At 39.1% G+C, this 18,991-nt stretch overlaps 1 protein-coding gene across 1 annotated transcript in view; it reads left to right on the plus strand.

The window, feature by feature from the left end:
* The window catches only part of TAF4B (TATA-box binding protein associated factor 4b), a 111,186-nt gene that overhangs the window by 20,426 nt on the left and 71,769 nt on the right, over positions 1-18,991 (plus strand). The window contains exons 2-6 of the mRNA XM_026659456.1: positions 2,673-2,821; positions 6,110-6,217; positions 10,242-10,409; positions 10,511-10,633; positions 12,328-12,417. Coding sequence (XP_026515241.1) covers positions 2,673-2,821; positions 6,110-6,217; positions 10,242-10,409; positions 10,511-10,633; positions 12,328-12,417 — 638 coding nt within the window. The remainder of the gene's footprint in view (positions 1-2,672; positions 2,822-6,109; positions 6,218-10,241; positions 10,410-10,510; positions 10,634-12,327; positions 12,418-18,991) is intronic.

An 18,991-nucleotide genomic window follows, 5' to 3' on the forward strand; every position in this document is an offset into this window, starting at 1 on the left:
GGCCATGTCCACACTAGCAATCTTATAGTGGCACAGCTGTACCAATACAGCTGTGCCGATGTAAGATCGCTCGTATAGCGGCTCTATGCTGATGGGAGAGAGCTCTCCCATCAACGTAATAAAACCATCTCCATGAGCAGTGGTAGCTATGTCGGCGGGAGAACGTTTCCTGCTGACATAGCGCTGTGCACACTGGCGCTTCTGTCGGTGTAACTTATGTCACTCGGGTGTGAAAAAACATCCCTCAGAGCATCATAATTTATACCGACAAAAGTGCTAGTGTAGGCATAGTCTGTGTCACTTCTCATCCTCTTCTGTCATTGCACAAAGGGCTGGTCTCCACTACGGGAGATCAATGCTGCTGCTGCTGCAATCGATGCAACAGGTATCTATCTAGTGAAGACCCAATAAATCGATGGCAGAGCACTCTCCGGTCGATCCCGTTACTCCAGCTCTTCGAGAAGGGTAAGGCAAGTTGACCGGAGAGCGTCTCCCGTTGACTCAGCACAGTGAAGACACTGGGATAAGTTGACCTAAGCTAGGTAGACTCCAGCTACATTATTCATGCAGCTGGAGTAGTGTAACTTAGGTCAACTTACCCCAGTAGTGAAGACAAGCCCAAAGTTAAGGTTGCAGACATGATAGGCAAATCTTTTGTTTAAAGAAACCAAAGGCCTTGTTTCCTCTGGAATGTTAAAAGCATGTTAGAAGAAAAAATTATTCATCTCAAGATTTCTTTAGATTTTGTAATATGGAGTTTTAAGTGTGGGCCAAAAACTGATCTGACAGTGCCCCTTTAATGTCTTCCAAATGTCAATATACCAAAGTGAATATATGCAGCAACAGTGAATTTCCTCTATCTACTTGGACATCTTTAATACCAGCAGAATGATTTACTGTAATTGACTGCTTATCAGATATTTTTCCTTCTCATGGAAACTTATGTATAAATAACGTAACTAATGCCTATTACATCATTAGTGAACACCACACTTGGGCCCCAGTCCTGCAAACACTTATGTATTTGCTTAACATTACTCATGTGAGTAGTCCAATTGAAGTCAATGGGACTGGTCATGTAAGTGATGTTAGGCATGTGCATAAGTGTTTGTAGGAGCAGGGTCTTGAAGACCAACTGGCTCCAGTCTGCTAAAAGATAACTAGTCTGTTAGTATTGTAAACCATGCCTCATTATGAGTATGTCTGCAAAGCAGCTAGGTGGCTAGCTAGCGGGCACACTTATTTTCAGGTCGAGGAGAGCTAGCATACGTATGTCTATCCATGCTGGGAATTATACCTCCTGAGTACATATGTGGGGTCTGGCAGGATTGTACTTGGGTGGCTAACCTCAGTCACCATCCAAGTTGTCACAGCCACGCTGCTGTATTTAGGCACCAACACACACATGTCTACCTGTGTTGCAAATTACACCTTCTGGTTGTTGTGTAAACTTCCTCCTTGTACGTGCAATAGCTGTCAGTTGAAGAAACTGTAGACCTTGAGGGGTTTGTTTCGTGGTTTGCACATCCTGAGAACTGATATTAGATTGGATAACTTTTAAAACCGTTCAGTCAGTGTATTAAGTTATGTGAGATGCCTTGAGCATGGGATAGGTGATAGAGAAATCCAACTATAGAGTAGCAAACTTGAACTACAATCTTGTTTAAAAGTACAGAGGCTAAAGAGTGTGAAGTACCTCAAGCAAAAAGTATCATGTTGAGCGATTCTGGTTTGTATTATGTAACAAATGTAGACTTGCAGAATGCTTGGTTGAGTTGTTTCATATGCTTACTAATCTTTCACTGCTATGGAACGCTCTGGAAAAGCTTGGTTATTAAAGATACCTTAAGTAAAATTTTAATATGCTTTTTACAAAAAGGTTTTGGATATTGGGAGTTGCTACAGTGAAAGAAACATATAGGAAAAAAGACAATTCAAAGACAGGAAAGGGGCAAAGAAAGCAGGATGCCTTTTTCCTGAATGTCTAAATAAAATTTCTTGTTTCAGTTTAAAAAATTTTAAACCTATTTTGAAGAGGCCTTCAGCCAATGGCTGGGTCTTACTGGGAGCGACAATTGCTTTCTAATTAATATTAGTCTGCCTACATATTTCAGTTTCCATTGCAAACTTCCTCTAAACTGTAAGTGCACACTTATGTTCATCTATGTTTAAGGGTACACTTGTTGGTTCAGGGAATTAAGTGCAAACAAATCTAGAAGAGCTCTTAAGCTCTCCGTCAGATAGTTGCATGAGCAAGTGCTGCCAACCAATCTGCTCTGGATTTTCTTCATATTTCTTTAAAAAAAACCAAGCAAACAAAAACAAATATCATTGGAAAAGCAAAAATCCAATTGTGTGTAATTAAAATCAAAATGTAATATGTGGTGTATTAAATGTGTGGCTCAGTATTGATATTTGTTTAATGTTGCTGTCTGTGACTGTAATAGTTAAATAATATTGCTGTCATGAAACATACATAAAGTGCAAGACAGTCCAGTTAAGACTGCTCTTTGAACCTTAGCCCTTGCATTTCCTCACTCTTGTCACATTGCGGGGATATTGATATCACATTACCTCAGTTCTTTGCATGTAATACAATTTTTAAAAATTCCTTAGGTACTCTTCAATGCAGTAATTCCTCTTAACAGTCTGTTCCTTTTTCTTGCCAACAGGTACAGTTCTTATCCGAAGTAACAATGGTCAACTAATGTTAGTATCTCAACAAGCAATAGCTCGAGCGCAGAGCCAGACACAAAATAACACAGGTGCAAGACCATCAATACCTACCAGCACACCTTCAGTCAGAATATGTACTGTACAGGTAAAACTTCTTCAAGCAGCTTGATTTTGCAATAGCTGTACCGTATTATGTTTCTTAATATGATGTATTTATAACTTAGTATTTGCAAACCTTGTAGAAGATTCATTAAATGTTGTTTGAAAGTCTTAATTTTTCCTTAGAATGAATGTCACTGTGTATTTTGCTTTCATACTTTAAAAAGTAGGCTTGCCCAGTTTCGATTTTTATCAGTAAACGTCAGTTTCACCATACATTCACAAACTGACTAAAATATTTCCATCAATAATAATCAGAATTTACAGATAGGCAAAGTAAAAAATGCTGCTCACATTTTAGAGTTTGATTTAAGAATATTTATTTTGTATATTTTGACGTGGTGATGACTGTCTTAACAGTTTATAAAGCTTTCCATTTTGGAATCTGTCATTAAATAATTTCTTGACCCCTTATTGTCTGACTCCTCTACCACATAACTTCGTGCAACTGTGAAAATTTAAATTGATTAATGAAAAAATTAAAAAATATCAATTCTGTTGAAATTAAAAATAAAAATCTGATTGTGCAAAGCCTATTTAAAACATACTCTGCTACTTTGCTCTGGATTGCGTAGCTCACATGATGAGAGAAGACTTTTAGAACATAAAATTTTAAAACAATTTGATGTTTAATTGTAACTAAACTAGCATTGGCTTCCTTTTCCTTTCAATAGACATATTACTTAAATTAGTATTGAACTTGAAAACCCTTCCAATGAAATCCTGTAAAACCTCCTAAGGTAATTATTTTTATAGCATAGCTAGCAAATAATCTCTAACAGTGGATTTCAGTCTTGCTGTTCTCACACACGGTCCCTTTTAACCAGTGTAGTGGCCCCTGTAATTGGCTCAAATGCTGATTTTTGAAAACAAAACTTCTGAAATTACTAGTTTAGTTTATATGCTCCTCCCTCATTTGCTGCTTGTTCCTCCTATTTAGTTTGTAAACTCTCTGGCAGAGGGCCATCTTCTTGTTGCACCTGTAGGTGTTACCACAATACAAATAGAGGGGCATTGCTGGGTATTCTAGGCACACTTTGTATGTCTTCAAAACAAAGAACAACAAAAACCCAACCCTGGAATTAAAAAAAAGGGGGGGGGGAACACTTTTAATGTTTAATATTTGCTTTGAAAGCACTGTATATGCTAAGTAGTTATATTTTGATTTTAACATTCCCCTGCAGTGTTTGCAGCTAAGGGCTTGTCTTCACTACCCGCCCAGGTCGGCGGGTAGAAGTCGATCTCTCGGGGATTGATTTATCGCGTCTCGTCGGAACGCGATAATTGATCCCCGAATCGACGCGCGTACTCCACCAGCCCAGGTAGGAGTAAGCGCCATCGACGGGGGAGCCGTGGCGGTCGATTTGCTGCCATCCTCACAGCGGGGTAAGTCGGATCAGATACGTTGAATTCAGCTACGCTATTCCCGTAGCTGAATTTGCGTATCTGAAATCGATCCCCCCCCCCCGTAGTGTAGACGTAGCCTAAGTTACTGTGGCAGTGCCTTCAAATTGGAGAATACTCACCATTCGCTATCTAAAATGAATAAAATAAAAGTAAATGATACAAGGTTTGCGTGTGGTTTTGAAAAAAAGAAACACTTGATTCGTTGATAAAACTCAGTTTTTCTAAGACTTAAAATTCATATTTAAGCACCTAGGTAGGTGCCCTGAATTTCAAAAGTGCTGAACTTGGAGGCCTATCTTTAGGCATCCTCCTTGGACGGAGTTATTAGTTATTAGTTTAGTGGTTAAGGGGGGAAGCTGTGGACGTGGTATATCTTGATTTTAGGAAGGTGTTTGGCACAGTCCCGCATGACATTCTCCTACGCAATCTAGAGAAGTGTGGACTAGATGGAATTACTATATGGTGTGTGCACAGCTGGTTGAAAGACCGTATACTCAGAGTAGCTCTCAATGGTTTGCTGTCAAAGTGGGGGGATGTACGGAGTAGGGTCTCTTCTGTGTCAGGTACTAATCAATATTTTCTTTAATGACTTGAATGATGTAGTGGAGAATGTGCTTATGAAATTTGCAGATGCCACCTAACTAGGAGGGGTTGCAAGCACTGTGGAGGATGGGATTAGAATTCAAAATGACCTTGACAAACTGGAGTACTGGTCTGAGACCAACAGGATGAAATTCAATAAAGACAAGTGAAAAGGACTACATTTAGGAAGGCAAAATCAAATGCACAACTACAAAATGGGGAAATAACTAGCTAGGTGGTAATACTGCTAAAAAAAAAGTCTGGGAGTTATAGTGGATCACAAATTGCATATATGAACCAACATGATGCAGTTGTGAAAGGCTGATATTTTGGGATGTGTCAACAGCAGTGTCATGTAAGACATGGGAGGTAACTGTCCTGCTCTGTTTGGCACTAGTGATGCTTCAGCTGGACTATTGTGTACAGCTTTGGGTGCCGCACTTCAGGAAAAATGTGGACAAATTGGAGAGAGTCCAGAGGAGAGCAACAACAATGAAAGAAGGTGTAGAAAACCTGACCTAGGAGGAAACGTTTCAAAAACTGGGCATGTTTAGTCTTAAGAAGACAGAGAGGATCTGATAAGGCTGTTATAAAAAGGACTGTGGTCAGTTGTTCTCCATGTCCGTTGAAGGTGGGCCAAGAAGTAATGGGTTTAATCTGCAGCAAGGAAGGTTTAGGTTAGATATTAGGAAAAGCTTTTTAACTAGAAGGATTATTAATTAAGCACTGGTATAGGCTTCCAAGGGAGGGTGTTGCAACCATGTCACTGAAGGATTTTAGGAACAGGTTAAACAAACAGCTATCGTCGATGGTCTAGATATACGTCATCCTGCCTCAGCACATGGGGCTGGACTAGTGACCCCTCCCAGCCCTACATTTCTGTGATTTATGTATATCTGAAAATACATAGAATTTTAGCCTTCATGTATGAACCACACAAATCTGGACATATCAAAATGAAGAGTAACCAGAGTGATTCTCTTCATGACATGGTCACCGTTTGACTACTTCTGTACTAATCAGCAAAAATGCCCAAACTATTTTGTTTACTGTACTGTATCTATTTATCTTGTTATAACATTGGTAGTTAAGTGGGTTTATTTACACCTGCACACTCCTTCCCAAATTCATTTTTAAATTGTTGGATTAAATTAATGCCTTTTAAAAAAGTTTTGCATTGGGCAAGAGTAAGTACTAGTTTAGGTAAATGTTTCTAACTCTATTAATTAGTCTAACTACTACTCTGTCTTCTGTATCTTAAATATTCTATCTTTTTATTTTAAAGAACACTGGCACCCATTTACTAAAAAAAGTAGTAGCAACTCCTGTGAAAACAGTAACTCAAGCAACAAATTCAGTTGTATCTCCTGATCAAAGACCTGCTATAGTACAGGTATGTCTTTAGCTTTTTTTTAAGCTGGCATTGAGTTCTTTAATATTTTTCCAGATAAAAATGAAGATTATAGAATATTTAAAATTTATAATTTTACGGGGTTGCCCAAACAGCTCAGGAGAGCCAATAATCTAGATCAGTGGTTTCCAAACTTTTTTGATCGCGCACCCCTATCAGTAAAAATTTTTTGAGCATGCACCCCCTGCCGCACTGCAGGGCCGGCTCTACTGTTTTTGTTACCCCAAGCGCGTCACACCTCTCCCCCCCCCCCCCCCCCCCCAAAAAAAAAGCCACTCGGACTCCCGTCTGAACTGCCGAAGCAAAAAAAGAAGCTGCCCGAACTGCCGAAGCGGCGCTGCTCCGGTGTCACTCCTCCTGCCGTGCACCCCGAAAGATCCTCTTGCTCACCCCCTGGGGTGCGCACACCCCACTTTGGAAACCACTGATCTAGATTAGAGAGACAAGATGGGTGAGGTAATATCACAGAGCTTTGTGTAAGCTCAAAAGCTTGTGTCCCTTATCAACAGCAGTTCATCAATAAGATATTCCCTCACCTACCTTGTGTCTCTAATATCCTGGGACCAACATGGCTACAATAACACTGTATGATTGTATACAGATTGGCAGTTGCTTGCATATACAATCTGACTTTAAATTCCATAGCTATATTTTTTTTAATACACTTCTATCTGGATATTGGGATAGAGACAGCTGTCTCAGTGTAATGTTTCACTATCTGCAGCAGTATTGTCTCTGGCCATGCTTTCTTTTTTAAAAGAATCCCTTGTACATCACAGTCTAGCTTTCTGTACAGGGCTACCTATCTGTTCTTAGGGAGCAAAATACTAGATAAACATTGTATAATAATAGCAAACTAATCCTTTCTGTACTAAAATATTCTCTACTCCTTTTTCTTCTTGGTGGCAAAGAAGCCAGGGTGGGGAAGTTGGCCTGGGGGAAGTCTGACATGTTAACCATGTTCTCTTTCCCATCATGAAAAGACAGCATGAAGGGACTTGGGCTGTGTCAGGTGGCTCAGAGTCCTGAGCAGGGGCACTCACCCCCACTGGCTGAGAGTTTTTGACTTGGCTGGTCATTAGGAAAGGGACTTCCTAGCCTACAGCAGTAATTAACAAGCTGATTTCTAAAGCTGTCCTCCTGCTGTCTTCAGATGCCCACGTATATTGGCAACAGATCAGCTTATGACATCATAAAGAGAGGGTAAGGGGGAGAGTCTTCACCCACCTGCAATGAGGAGGAAGCAAAGGGGGTGAGGAGAGAAATATGGCAGTCACTTCATTTTTAAATTTCCTATTTTATTTATATGCATAGGGAAGAATGTAAATCTTGCATCCATCAAGAACAGATATGGGTGTTATGCATTGCTGTTTGTTCTTCAGTTTGGTCTAACAGGTGTTTGTAAACCTTCTCATATGCTGGTGATGTCTTTAGACAGAGGTCCTCTCATGGACCTCTCCACTCCAGATCCCACACCACTTCTGGATGTAGGAAAATACTAGGCTAGCAGTAGGGAGATGAGGTGAAGATAAATCTGTTTAATCTTATGGGTGATGCTGCTCATTTTAGTCCTTGCAGCCCAATCCTCCATCCCTGTATGTAATTCAGTGGCTTTATATTTGATAACAAATCTCTTTGTTGCACACACTGTTTTAATTCTGCCATCCTTTTGCAGTTTGCATCTCTCTTCTGTTCAGTTTGTGTTGTCAGCCCGTTTGGCCAGCTAGTTCTACATTTTTTATAAGAAATACCTGACAAAGACGGATACATAGCGGTCTTTTACAAAGGGATGCTTAGAGGTATTTGGTTTAAAAAAAACCCCCGAAACTCCTGGTCATCCTGTGAGTCTGACTAGACAAGAAAGATCACTGTCTGAAGAATGATAGGTGCTTTGTCTTCTACAGAAGCAGCCTTATAGACTTGCAGTTTTCTAAAGGACCAAAGTCTAAACACCACTGCGCTAAAGGGCAAATCATCCTGCCCTCTCTCAGAAATCCTGAATAAATTAGTGTAGTATAGAGGGGTCCTGCCACCACAGGACCATTTCCCCTGTCCTGTTCCTGGCCCTGAAGCAGCCAGTGGAGCATCTAAGCTTGTCTTGAACTGTCTTTGAGAAAGGAAAGAAGGGAGCCCAAGAGGCCTGTTCTGTAGCTATGTCGTATCAACTAGCCAACCCAAAAAAATCAGCTTGCTAGCAATGGTATCAACAGCATCAGAAGACCATAGTCAGGATGTGTGTTTTTATGTGTATGTATGTATATGTGTGTGTGTGTATATGTATATGTCTATATTAAAAAAAAAAAAGCATGGGGCCAGCAGCAAAAAAAGGTTAATATGGAGAGAGACAATGCTAAGCTAGTTTAGTTTAGCTTTTTCCTGTACTAAAACTACTGTAGTCCAATAGTGTGTAAAACTATTGGCACAACATATTCTGCAATAAATATTACCAACTCAATATTCCGTCCAGTCTTCAGAGGTATTGTTCTTATTCTTTGATGTTTCAGCTCTTTTTTTCTTAAAAACCTCAAATCCTGTGCACCCCTCCCCGTTTCAGATTGTGCAGGTTGTTTGTCTCATTCTCCCCAGAAGGGATCACAAAGTTGACTATCTAATTAGCATCATGCTGTGGTCCTGTCATTTCAAGACAGCAACTGCTCCGCATACGAACCTTTTCCAAATATGCAGGATAGATGCTACTAATACAAGATCTATCATTTATGTGAATTTCTCCATTACTTGGACTAAGAACGAGCATCGTGTCGGAGTAGTGGAGAAGATTGAGAGGCAGGTGATAGAATCTTATTCCCATATATCAGTTTTTCTGGGGAAGGGGAAAGTAGACTTCCTGACCCCCTCTCTTCAGCTTATAGAACACTGATCTTGTCTTGACCTATAAATATATCAGAACTCACAAGAGAGTAGCTCCAAAGCAACTTTTTTTTTTTTAAACCCAAAACATTGCAACTTGACAGTTCTGTACTCTGTTCCTATCAGTCCTCTTTCCGTCCATCTGTTTCTGGGATTCTCTTGCCCAGTCGGCCTCCCTATGGCCATAGATCTGTTGAGCTGCATCTTTGGAAGAGACAGTGGTGGCAAAGATCTTGCAGAGAGCTGTTAAAGTATACAAGCAGCAGGAAGCTAAGCTGGCATGCTTTCTTGAAACTGCTTGCCTCTTCCATATCAGGTGGATCAGCTTGATGGTTGGCAGCTACCTGGAGACCTGCCCACTTGCAGTAAAGAAATGAGAAGAGGAATTGAAGGAATGATCACATTTGTCATAAATTTAAATGTTAGTGCTTTCTGATTCTGAAAAGTGACCTCTTAAAACAGAGCCAATATAGCACCTCCTTACTCAACAGGTCTGTACTTGGTATGTATCCAGTCATGCCTGCTTACTTCACTGAAAGATTAGTTTTTACTACTTTAGTCCTGTGTGCCACTGTAGAGCAAAGACAACTGTAGGTGAGTGAGCTGAATTCTATTCTTAACATAGCAGCAAGTGTTAAGTTCCAAGATCTTAAGTAAAAGCTGGCAATTGTATTGTTTTAGTTTTTGCTAGTCAGTCTTTCAGACTGGCATCCGATGCCCCAACACAGTCCTAGACTGTTGTATCCTAGACTGTGTAGTGTAAGCTTTATACAATCGCAGCATCAGCTCACTCAAAAAAATTGTTGATTACCCTCACTTTTTTTTATTCTGGAGAGCTCACAAGCAACAAGCTAAGACTGACCTTCTCCAATATTGATTGGGGAAACAGGGCTGTGATTTTTCTTCTCTGTTTTGGCTAAATAAGATTAAATTGCAGTTACATAAAGCACATAACATTTAGTGATTATTGTTGCAAGTTTAATGTCTGAGGCAATGTGTTTTTGATACATTTTTATGTCCTGGTATGGTTTGACTTGGTGACTTAGGGAAAAATACTACTTACCTTCCCAACCTCACAAACATATGCCATATACCCCTAAAGTGTATCAGTTAAACAAGTGTTCATATCTCTTTTCAGCCAGCAGGTGCAACTAACAGTGTTACGACAGTTACTGCTGTAAAACCTCCGGGTACTGGAACACCTGTAAAGCTTCCAGTTACAGGACCTCCTGCACCATCTGTCTCCCAAAAGGCAATCTCTGTCAAAGCAGAGGGCACAACAGTAGCACATCCCAACACTTCCACAGTAAGGCAAACAAGTGGTTTAAAATATCACTTTCTCTAAGCCGCTGAGGTTCAAAGTCAGTGCTGTGTCTAACTAAGCCTTTCCTTGACTTCCACAACCAGGAAATGCTAGAGAATGTGAAGAAATGCAAGAATTTTCTTGCAACATTAATAAAGCTGGCATCTAGTGGACCTCAAGCCCCAGAAATGGGACAGAATGTGAAGAATCTGGTACAACATCTATTGGTAAGACTCTTTTTATTCAAAATCTTCTTGTATCAATATTTAATACTTAAGGCATTATATATGGAAAGCACTTTGCAAAGTTAGCTTATTCTCCCTCTCCACCACCATCACTACCTATGTTTTTTCTAATTATGCATGAAAATTCATAAACATTACTTAGGTTGTCAAATCAAGCACGCTAAAGCTAAGAAATGCACGGGAAACCTGAAATCTGGCAACCTTAATTTAGCCCCTTCATGCATATGCATTATGATTCAGGCTTTAATTAGATGATCACATGCTATCTTTTCTACACAGAACCTTTGTCCTATTCAGTGCACACGGTAATCTAATGGTTCTAGTATGTGGGATTGAGGGTTGAACTCAGTTGGTCTCCGGTTCTCCCTGATAGACGTCTCCTCACAATTGACTTGTGGATGGATAGCTCCTCCCCTGTGTCCTCTTGTTCTCTACTCTGTCAGTTGCACTGTCTTTAATTTTCTCTCCTCTTCTGTGGCTTTTTTTTGATTTGCAGTTGCTTATTTTTGCTCTTCTCTTGTGGTCCCACTTTAGAGACTACATGCCTCTTTTGGTGGCAGTGCCTGTCCTGGTTTTCATTGACCTATGCCTAGGGCCCTACCAAATTCCTGGTCCAATTGGTCAATTTCACAGTCATAGGATTTTAGAAATTGTAAATTTCATGATTTCAGCTATTTAAATCTGCCAACAACCACCCGCTCTCCGGCTGCCCAGCTCTGAAGGCAGCGCCGCCGCCTGCAGCAGCACAGAAGTAAGGGTGGCAATACTGCAGCGCCCACCCCCCCCCGCCCCCCAATAAATAAATAAATAAATAAATAACCTTGCGATCCCCCTGCAACTCCCTTTTGGGTCAGGACCACCAATTTGAGAAATGCTGGTCTCCCCCGTGAAATCTATGTAGTATTGGGTAAAAGCACACAAAATACCAGATTTCACAGTCTGTGATGTTTTTCATGGCCGTGAATTTGGTAGGGCCCTATCTATGCCCAAGCTCAGTGAGACAAAACAAGCAACAGAATGGAATAAAAAGATCTAAATACTAGAACTGTCATTTGGTTAGTTGGCCTGCCCACTTTCAGATACCATTAGCCTCTGCAGAATGTATAACTGAGGATTATAAGGTTTATTTTTTGTATTATGTTTTATAAGGGGCCTCTAAGTACTCTACTTTCATACACTGTATGTTTTACAGGAGAATTACGTATAATTATTGAATTATCTTTTGAATTGTGCTTTTTAAGACCTTAGAAGTTGAGTCCACCTTGATCCATGTATAGATAAATTACCTTTATTTTACAGAAAATACAAAATTATATTAAACAGTATTTTTGCACAACATTGATGGTACTCAGAGGGGTCAACATACTTGTAAGTAACATTTCTCTTAGAAAGCACTTGCTGCCTGCTTGTAATGGGTGCTTGAGCTGTTATTGCTGTGTTATAACTGTTCAGAGATGAAATGAAATTAATTCTGTAATACAGTATTTAATTTATAATATAATATCAGGTTTAAAAACATCACATGAATAAAAGCATTTGGGAATTCAATAACTCCATGTGCCTTGGAATTCCAATTAATCGGGATGCTTTTTCTTGCCTTTTTAGGTAGAATTTGATATTACTCCTATTTATGGTTGGATCAACTTCATATAAAAAGCTTTTCTTGTTCACTTTAGGAAGCAAAAATTGAACCAGAAGAATTTACAAAAAAGCTGTATGTTGAACTCAAGTCTTCTCCACAACCATATCTAGTTCCTTTCCTCAAGGTAAGTTTGTGTGGTGGTTCTGAAGTTTATGGTATACACTTTTTTTTTTAACTAGGTTTGTCATACAATATTAGGAGCTAATTTCAAACCCACGTTGCAAAACCACTATCAAATCAAACTTTAGAAAAGCATAGTTAGCAGGAAATATGCAACGATATTGTCTCTGTCAACCACTTCCTGACTAATCCCTTTCTTTTGGTTGTTACATCCCACTTCCAACATCACAAACTGTAAACTGTCTTTTTCCTTCAGTGACCCAACCAACTTTTAGTGTTTGGTGCAAAACTTACACTTCGTGCTTAGTTTTTTTGTTTTTGTTTTATAAAACCTAAGATCAATAGAGAGCTTTCAAAAATTGAAAAACAGTTCTAATAAAAAGTTAGTTGTCTAACATTCAATTGTAGGGCTTGAAATGCATTGCAGTGCTAAGAACCTGATAGTGAAACGAAGTCAATAACTTCTGTTTGTTTCATTGAGCAGAGAGAAATGCAAAAGAAACTGAGCACAAATAGTTACAGATCAGATGGATTTGTAAAATTCTTTCACTGTTAATCTAAAGTGATGATGATAGAGCAATATTTGTTTATAAAACTTTTTTTAAAGTTACCATCTTATGTGTAGGGGCTAGAGGGCTAGTGCTTGACAGTCTTTTTATGAAATAGCTGTGACTTTGCTGCTATAGAAAGAATAAGCTACTTTTGTCCCTGCGCACAACTCCCACTATCTTATTGCTGTCAGGTAGAGGGATCTCTATTATAAATGAGTATCAGTAAAGTAAATAAGCTGCAGAATCGAATTTCAGTGAAGGACATGGGTTTTGTATTAAAGAAGCCACAATGAAAATATACAACCTTTCACTTATCAAAGTGCTTGCAGATCCAGTTTCCAGGGAGTGCAACAATAATACTTGTAGCCAAGAAAGCTAACCTATATAAAACATACCCCCTTCTTACAGAAATAACTTAGATCTTCCCAGAATTTATGCTTTCACTGATATAATTCTAGAATCTGTTCTTATTATACTTGGCACTAATTCTTGGAGAATCCTTTTGCAGCTGTTCTGAAACTTAATACCCAATCAAACATAGTGAAAGTTGTAATCAGTTTGTAGAGCTGAATAAAGCTGTGTATTTAATTATTTCTGATGGAAAAAGAATAAAGATACTATCATAATATAATGAAATAAGTATTGCCTAGCTTTAGGTGCTATCCATAGTTAAACTATTTTTAAAAACTGGTTTGTACTTAAATTGCACCAGGAACTGCCCAACCAGGGTACTACAACCCTGAAAAAAAGTCCAGGACAACTCTAACCCCATTCAGCCAATTTGATCGAAAACCCAATTGCTAATTTTTTATTAGCAGTGAATCATGTTCTCCCAAAGGGTTCATTCTATTATCAGGCAAAGATCTGACTTAAGTACTAAATCCAGTGAACACCTGCACCACTCATGAAAGCAGTTGTGTATCTCTGTGTACAGCTATACACACAGGCACTTAGGTCCAAATCTATTGTGTGCGTGAGACTTCACAGAAATGTACCTGCTCACCTAGTATAGACATAGTACAGAGCAAAGACCTCAAAACCTAGGGGATAATAGCGAAGTGGCAGAACTGGGTTAGAAGGAATGTGAGGATTGCCATCAGTTTGTCCTGCTTATTGTAGTACTTTGGCTGCTGGTAATTTGTCAAATATTGAGCTAATACATATTCTTCAATGGCAACCCTCGAACTCCTTGTCAGTAAGCTTGTCTATTTCAGCCTGGAGTCCGTCAGTGCCACTGTACTCTACAGTGCTTAATGCAAAACTTGGCATTTGTGAGCTCTCAGTAATATCTGTCATTCCCATTTTTTCTTGATTTTTTTTTTATAACTTTTTTCAAAGGCATTTAGGCAGAATAAAGGCTTTCTGCAGTGGATTTACAGTGTGGGGTTGTAGCTTGTCCCATTACTGTAAAATATGCTATTACTTCATCTCTATTACTCTTTTTAGAACAGTTTCCTCTTATAGTAGAACCTCAGTTATGAACATCTCAGGAATGGAGGTTGTTCATAACGCTGAACAAAACATGATGGTTCTTTCATACGTTTACAACTGAACATTGACTTAATACAGCTTTGAAACTTTACTATGCAGAAGAAAAATGCTCCTTTCCCTTTATTTTTTAATAGTTTACATTTAACACAGTACTGTACTGTATTTGCTTTTTTTCGTCTCTGCCGCTGCCTGATTGAGTACGTCTGGTCCTATATGAAGTGTGTGGTTGACTGGTCAGTTAACTGAGGTTCTACTGTATATAAATTCTCACTTCACAGCTTATGAAATGAACATAGCATAATAACTGGAATGTGCACTTCATTGTTAATTGCATATAGGCTGGTCTATGCTACAAAACTTTTCTTTGTTTGAACGCTGTCAAGAAGTGAGTTAGCTGACTTGCCAACCATGACTTTGCAGCCAGTACAGACTAGGCGTAATCATGTAGATGAAACCCTGAGGACTTCATCACAACTAGCTAACACAATGCTGACTAAAACTTGATTTGGTGAGAAGTACTCAGCAGAATGTGAATTGGCATAATCTAAAGCAGTTCTTAACATTCATGTTCAAACACAGTAAACTTTTGTATGGATACAAGCTGTTTCCAGTTTCTTATCTCATTTATTTCAGCTTTTACCTTTTTTATGCTTTTTAGATACAAATCTAAGCTTTTAAATTAGTTTAGAAAGAGATCACAAAAAAAGTGTCAAGTATGCCATCACTCTTAAATGAGTAACGTACAAAAATGTCTTCATTGCTAACCTGTTTTACTGTTCAGTGCGGATAGCAACACTGGCTAGGACAATAGTTCATTCTTAAATCAGTCATGGTGGATGAGCATTGCTGCATAAACTTTTGCCTACAGATGTGGTCTCAAGCATGGGATTTTTTTTAAATGTTGTATGTTAAACACATACGTTGGAAAGTCAGAAAATTCTTAACTCACTTTTAAAGATGTAACTAATTATCCAAACAACTGTAACTTTACCCTCTCTACCCATAATGCGTCTGGCATGTAGGCTAGCTACATTTTTTCTGCTCAGGTCTTCAAGAAGTCCACAGCTGTAGTGTCTCTAAATCTCAGTATAATGTAACTTTGACTTGTACAAGTTTTACATAGCTTTTTAAAACTATATGGACTGAAAGATGGGAGCGTCTTCCTGTAGCTATTAATATTAGATTCACTTTGTTTTAAGAATTAGGGCGGAGTTTAATCAGTGAAGAAAACTGTATAGGTCTTTTGGATCATAAAATCATAAGAATGGCCATACTGGGTCAGACCAAAGGGCCATCTAGCCCAGTATCTTGTCTTCCAACAGTGGCAATGCCAGGTGCCCCAGAGGGAATGAACAGAACAGGTAATCATCAAGTGATCCATCTCCTGTTGCCCATTCCTAGCTTCTGGCAAACAGAGGCTAGAGACACCATCCCTGCCCATCCTGGCTAATAGCCATTGATGGACCTATCTTCTATGAATTTATCTAGTTCATTTTTGAACCCTGTTATAGTCTTGGCCTTCACAACATCCTCTGGCAAAGTGTTCCACAGGGTGACTGTGTGTTGTGTGGAAAAAATACTTCCTTTTGTTTTAAACCTGCTGCCTATTAATTTCATTTGGTGGCCCCTAGTTCTTGTGTAATTGAGAGAGAGTAAATAGCACTTCCTTATTTACTTTCTCCACACCAGTCATGATTTTATAGACCTCTATCCCCCTTTAGTCATCTATCTTCCAAGCTGAAAAGTCCCAGTCTTATTAATCTCTCCTCATACAGCAGCTGTTCCATACCCCTAATAAATTTTGTTTTCTGAACCTTTTCCAATATATATATATATATTTGAGATGGAGCGACCACATCTGCACGCAGTATTCAAGATGTGGGCATACCATGGATTTATATAGAGGCAATAAGATATTTTCTGTCTTACCTATCCCTTTCTTAATGATTCCTAACATTCTATTTGCTTTTTTGACTGCTGCTGCACATTGGATGTTTTCAGAGAACTATCCACAATGACTCCAAGTTCTCTTTCTTGAGTGGTAACAGCTAATTTAGACCCCATCTTTTTATATGTGTAGTTGGGATTGTTTTCCAATGTGCATTACTTTGCATTTATCAACATTGAATTTCATCTGCCATTTTGTTGCCCAGTCACCCAGTTTTGAGAGATCCTTTTGTAGCTCTTCGCAGTCTGCCTGGGACTTAACTATCGCAATTTTGTATCATCTGCAAATTTTTGCCACCTCACTGTTTACCCATTTTTCCAGAGAATTTATGAATATATTGAATAGGACTGTGGACCACTATTTACTTCTCTCCACTGTGAAAACTGGCCATTTATTCCTACCTTGTGTTTCCTATCTTTTAACCTATTGCTGATCCATGAGAGAATCTTTCCACTCATCCCATGACTGCTTACTTTGCTTAAGAGCCTTTGGTGAGGGACCTTGTCAAAGGCTTCCTGAAAATCTAAATACACTATATCCACTGGCTCCCCCTTGTTCACATGCTTGTTGACCCTCTCAAAGAATTCTAGTAGATTGATGAGACGTGATTTCCCTTTACAAAAACCATGTTGACTATTTCCCAAGAAATTATGTTCATCTGTGTGTCTGACTTTACTATAGTTTCAAGCATTTTGCCCGGTACTGAAGTCAGGCTTACCGGCCTGTAATTGCCGGGGTCACCTCTGGAGCCCTTTTTAAAAATTGGCGTCACATTAGCTATACTCCAGTCATTTGGTACAGACGCTGATTTAAATGATAGGTTACAGACTACAGTTAGTAGTCCTGCAATTTCACATTTGAGTTCCTTCAGAACTCTTGGCCGAATACTATCTGGTCCTGGTGACTTATTACTGTTTTATTTTATCAGTTTGTTCCAAAACCTCCTAATGACACCTCAATCTGGGACACCTGGGACAGTTCCTCAAATTTGTCACCTTTTTAAAAAAAAAAAAAAAAAAAAAAGGCTCAGGTTTGGGAATCTCCCTTGCATTCTCAACGGTGAAGACTGATGCAAAGAATTAATTTAGTTTCTCTGCAATGGCCTTATCGTCCTTGAGTGCTCCTTTAGCATCCTAATCGTCCAGTGGCCCAACTGGTTGTTTAGCAGGCTTCCTGCTTCTGAGGTACTTAAAAAATTTGTTTGCTATTACTTTTTGAGTCTTTGGTTAGCTGTACTTCAAATTCTTTTTTGGTCTTCCTAATTATGTTTTTACACTTAATTTGCCAGAGTTTATGCTCCTTTCTATTTTTCTAGCCTCTGAAACCTCAAGCAGAGAAGAGCAACAAAAATGATTAAAGGTCTAGAAAACATGACCTATGAGGGAAGATTGAAAAAATTGGGTTTGTTTAGTCTGTAGAAGCGAAGACATAAGTTTTCAACTACATAAAAGGTTGTTACAAGGAAGAGGGAGAAAAATTGTTCTTAACCTCTGAGGATAGGACAAGAAGCAATGGGCTTAAATTGCAGCAAGGGCGGTTTAGGTTGGACATTAGGAAAAGCTTCCTAACTGTCAGAGTGGGTAAGCACTGGAATAAATTGCCAAGGGTTGTGGAATCTCCATCACTGGGGATTTTTAAGCAGGGCTTTGGATCAGAGCCCCGAGTTGGAGCGTGGAGCAGCTCCGGACCAGTGGAGCTGCAGGTTTTTGCCTGGAGCTGTGCCGGAGCACAGCTCCAAAGCCCTGTTTTTAAAAGCAGGTTTGACAAACACCTGTCAGGGATGGTCTAGATAATACTTAATCCTGCCTTGAGTGCAGGGGACTGGATTAGATGACCTCTCGAGATCCCTTCCAGTTCTATGATTGTAACCACCAAAAGGTGAAAAGTAGCCAGACATCTCAATTTGTTAGCATAATCCTCTTGTTAACAGTTAGGGATTATCTATACTTAATTTACAAATTACCCTCCCCTATGCTTACAATATACTAGCATAATTAAAGCAGCAACCTCCCCTAGTATGGGTGCAGTTGTACAATAGTGCTTATACCTCTATAGTCCCCTCCCTCCCCCCAGTTCCCTCAACTGGAAAAAGCTATAATGTATAAGGCACCTTTATACAGATGCAATTGCATCTACACTAGTGCTTTTGCCTGTGTAACAATGTTGGCAAAAAATCAAAACCCTAACTAACCTAAGTAATGTCAGTAAGACTTAAGTGTAGACCAGGCTTTAGACTCTCACAATGAGCAAGGTTATGCCTTATGATGGGAGGCAAAGCAAATAAACATAAGATGCTAAATATACTAATTGAAGACAGAAATCATATTGAAATATTAAGCCTTATTATATGGTAATCATTCTAACAAGTAATCGTAATGCCCCCTTGTATGCTAGTTGCACATGCCACTTAAGTGAATGCTTTACACCTTTTGTTTTTTAAAGGAAAACTGATTTGCAAGTAGAATAGAGCAAAAACTTGAATACTTTTTTAACTAAATGATGAAGCTCACTTATGTGAGATAGTGGAAGCATATATTAAAATTTGCATAATTAGGTGATCCCTTAGAAAGAGAAACTTCCACTGGCTG

Source organism: Terrapene carolina, unplaced genomic scaffold (genome assembly GCF_002925995.2).
Source record: "Terrapene carolina triunguis isolate 2854851 unplaced genomic scaffold, T_m_triunguis-2.0 Scaffold58, whole genome shotgun sequence".
Taxonomy (NCBI): Eukaryota; Metazoa; Chordata; order Testudines; family Emydidae; genus Terrapene; species Terrapene triunguis.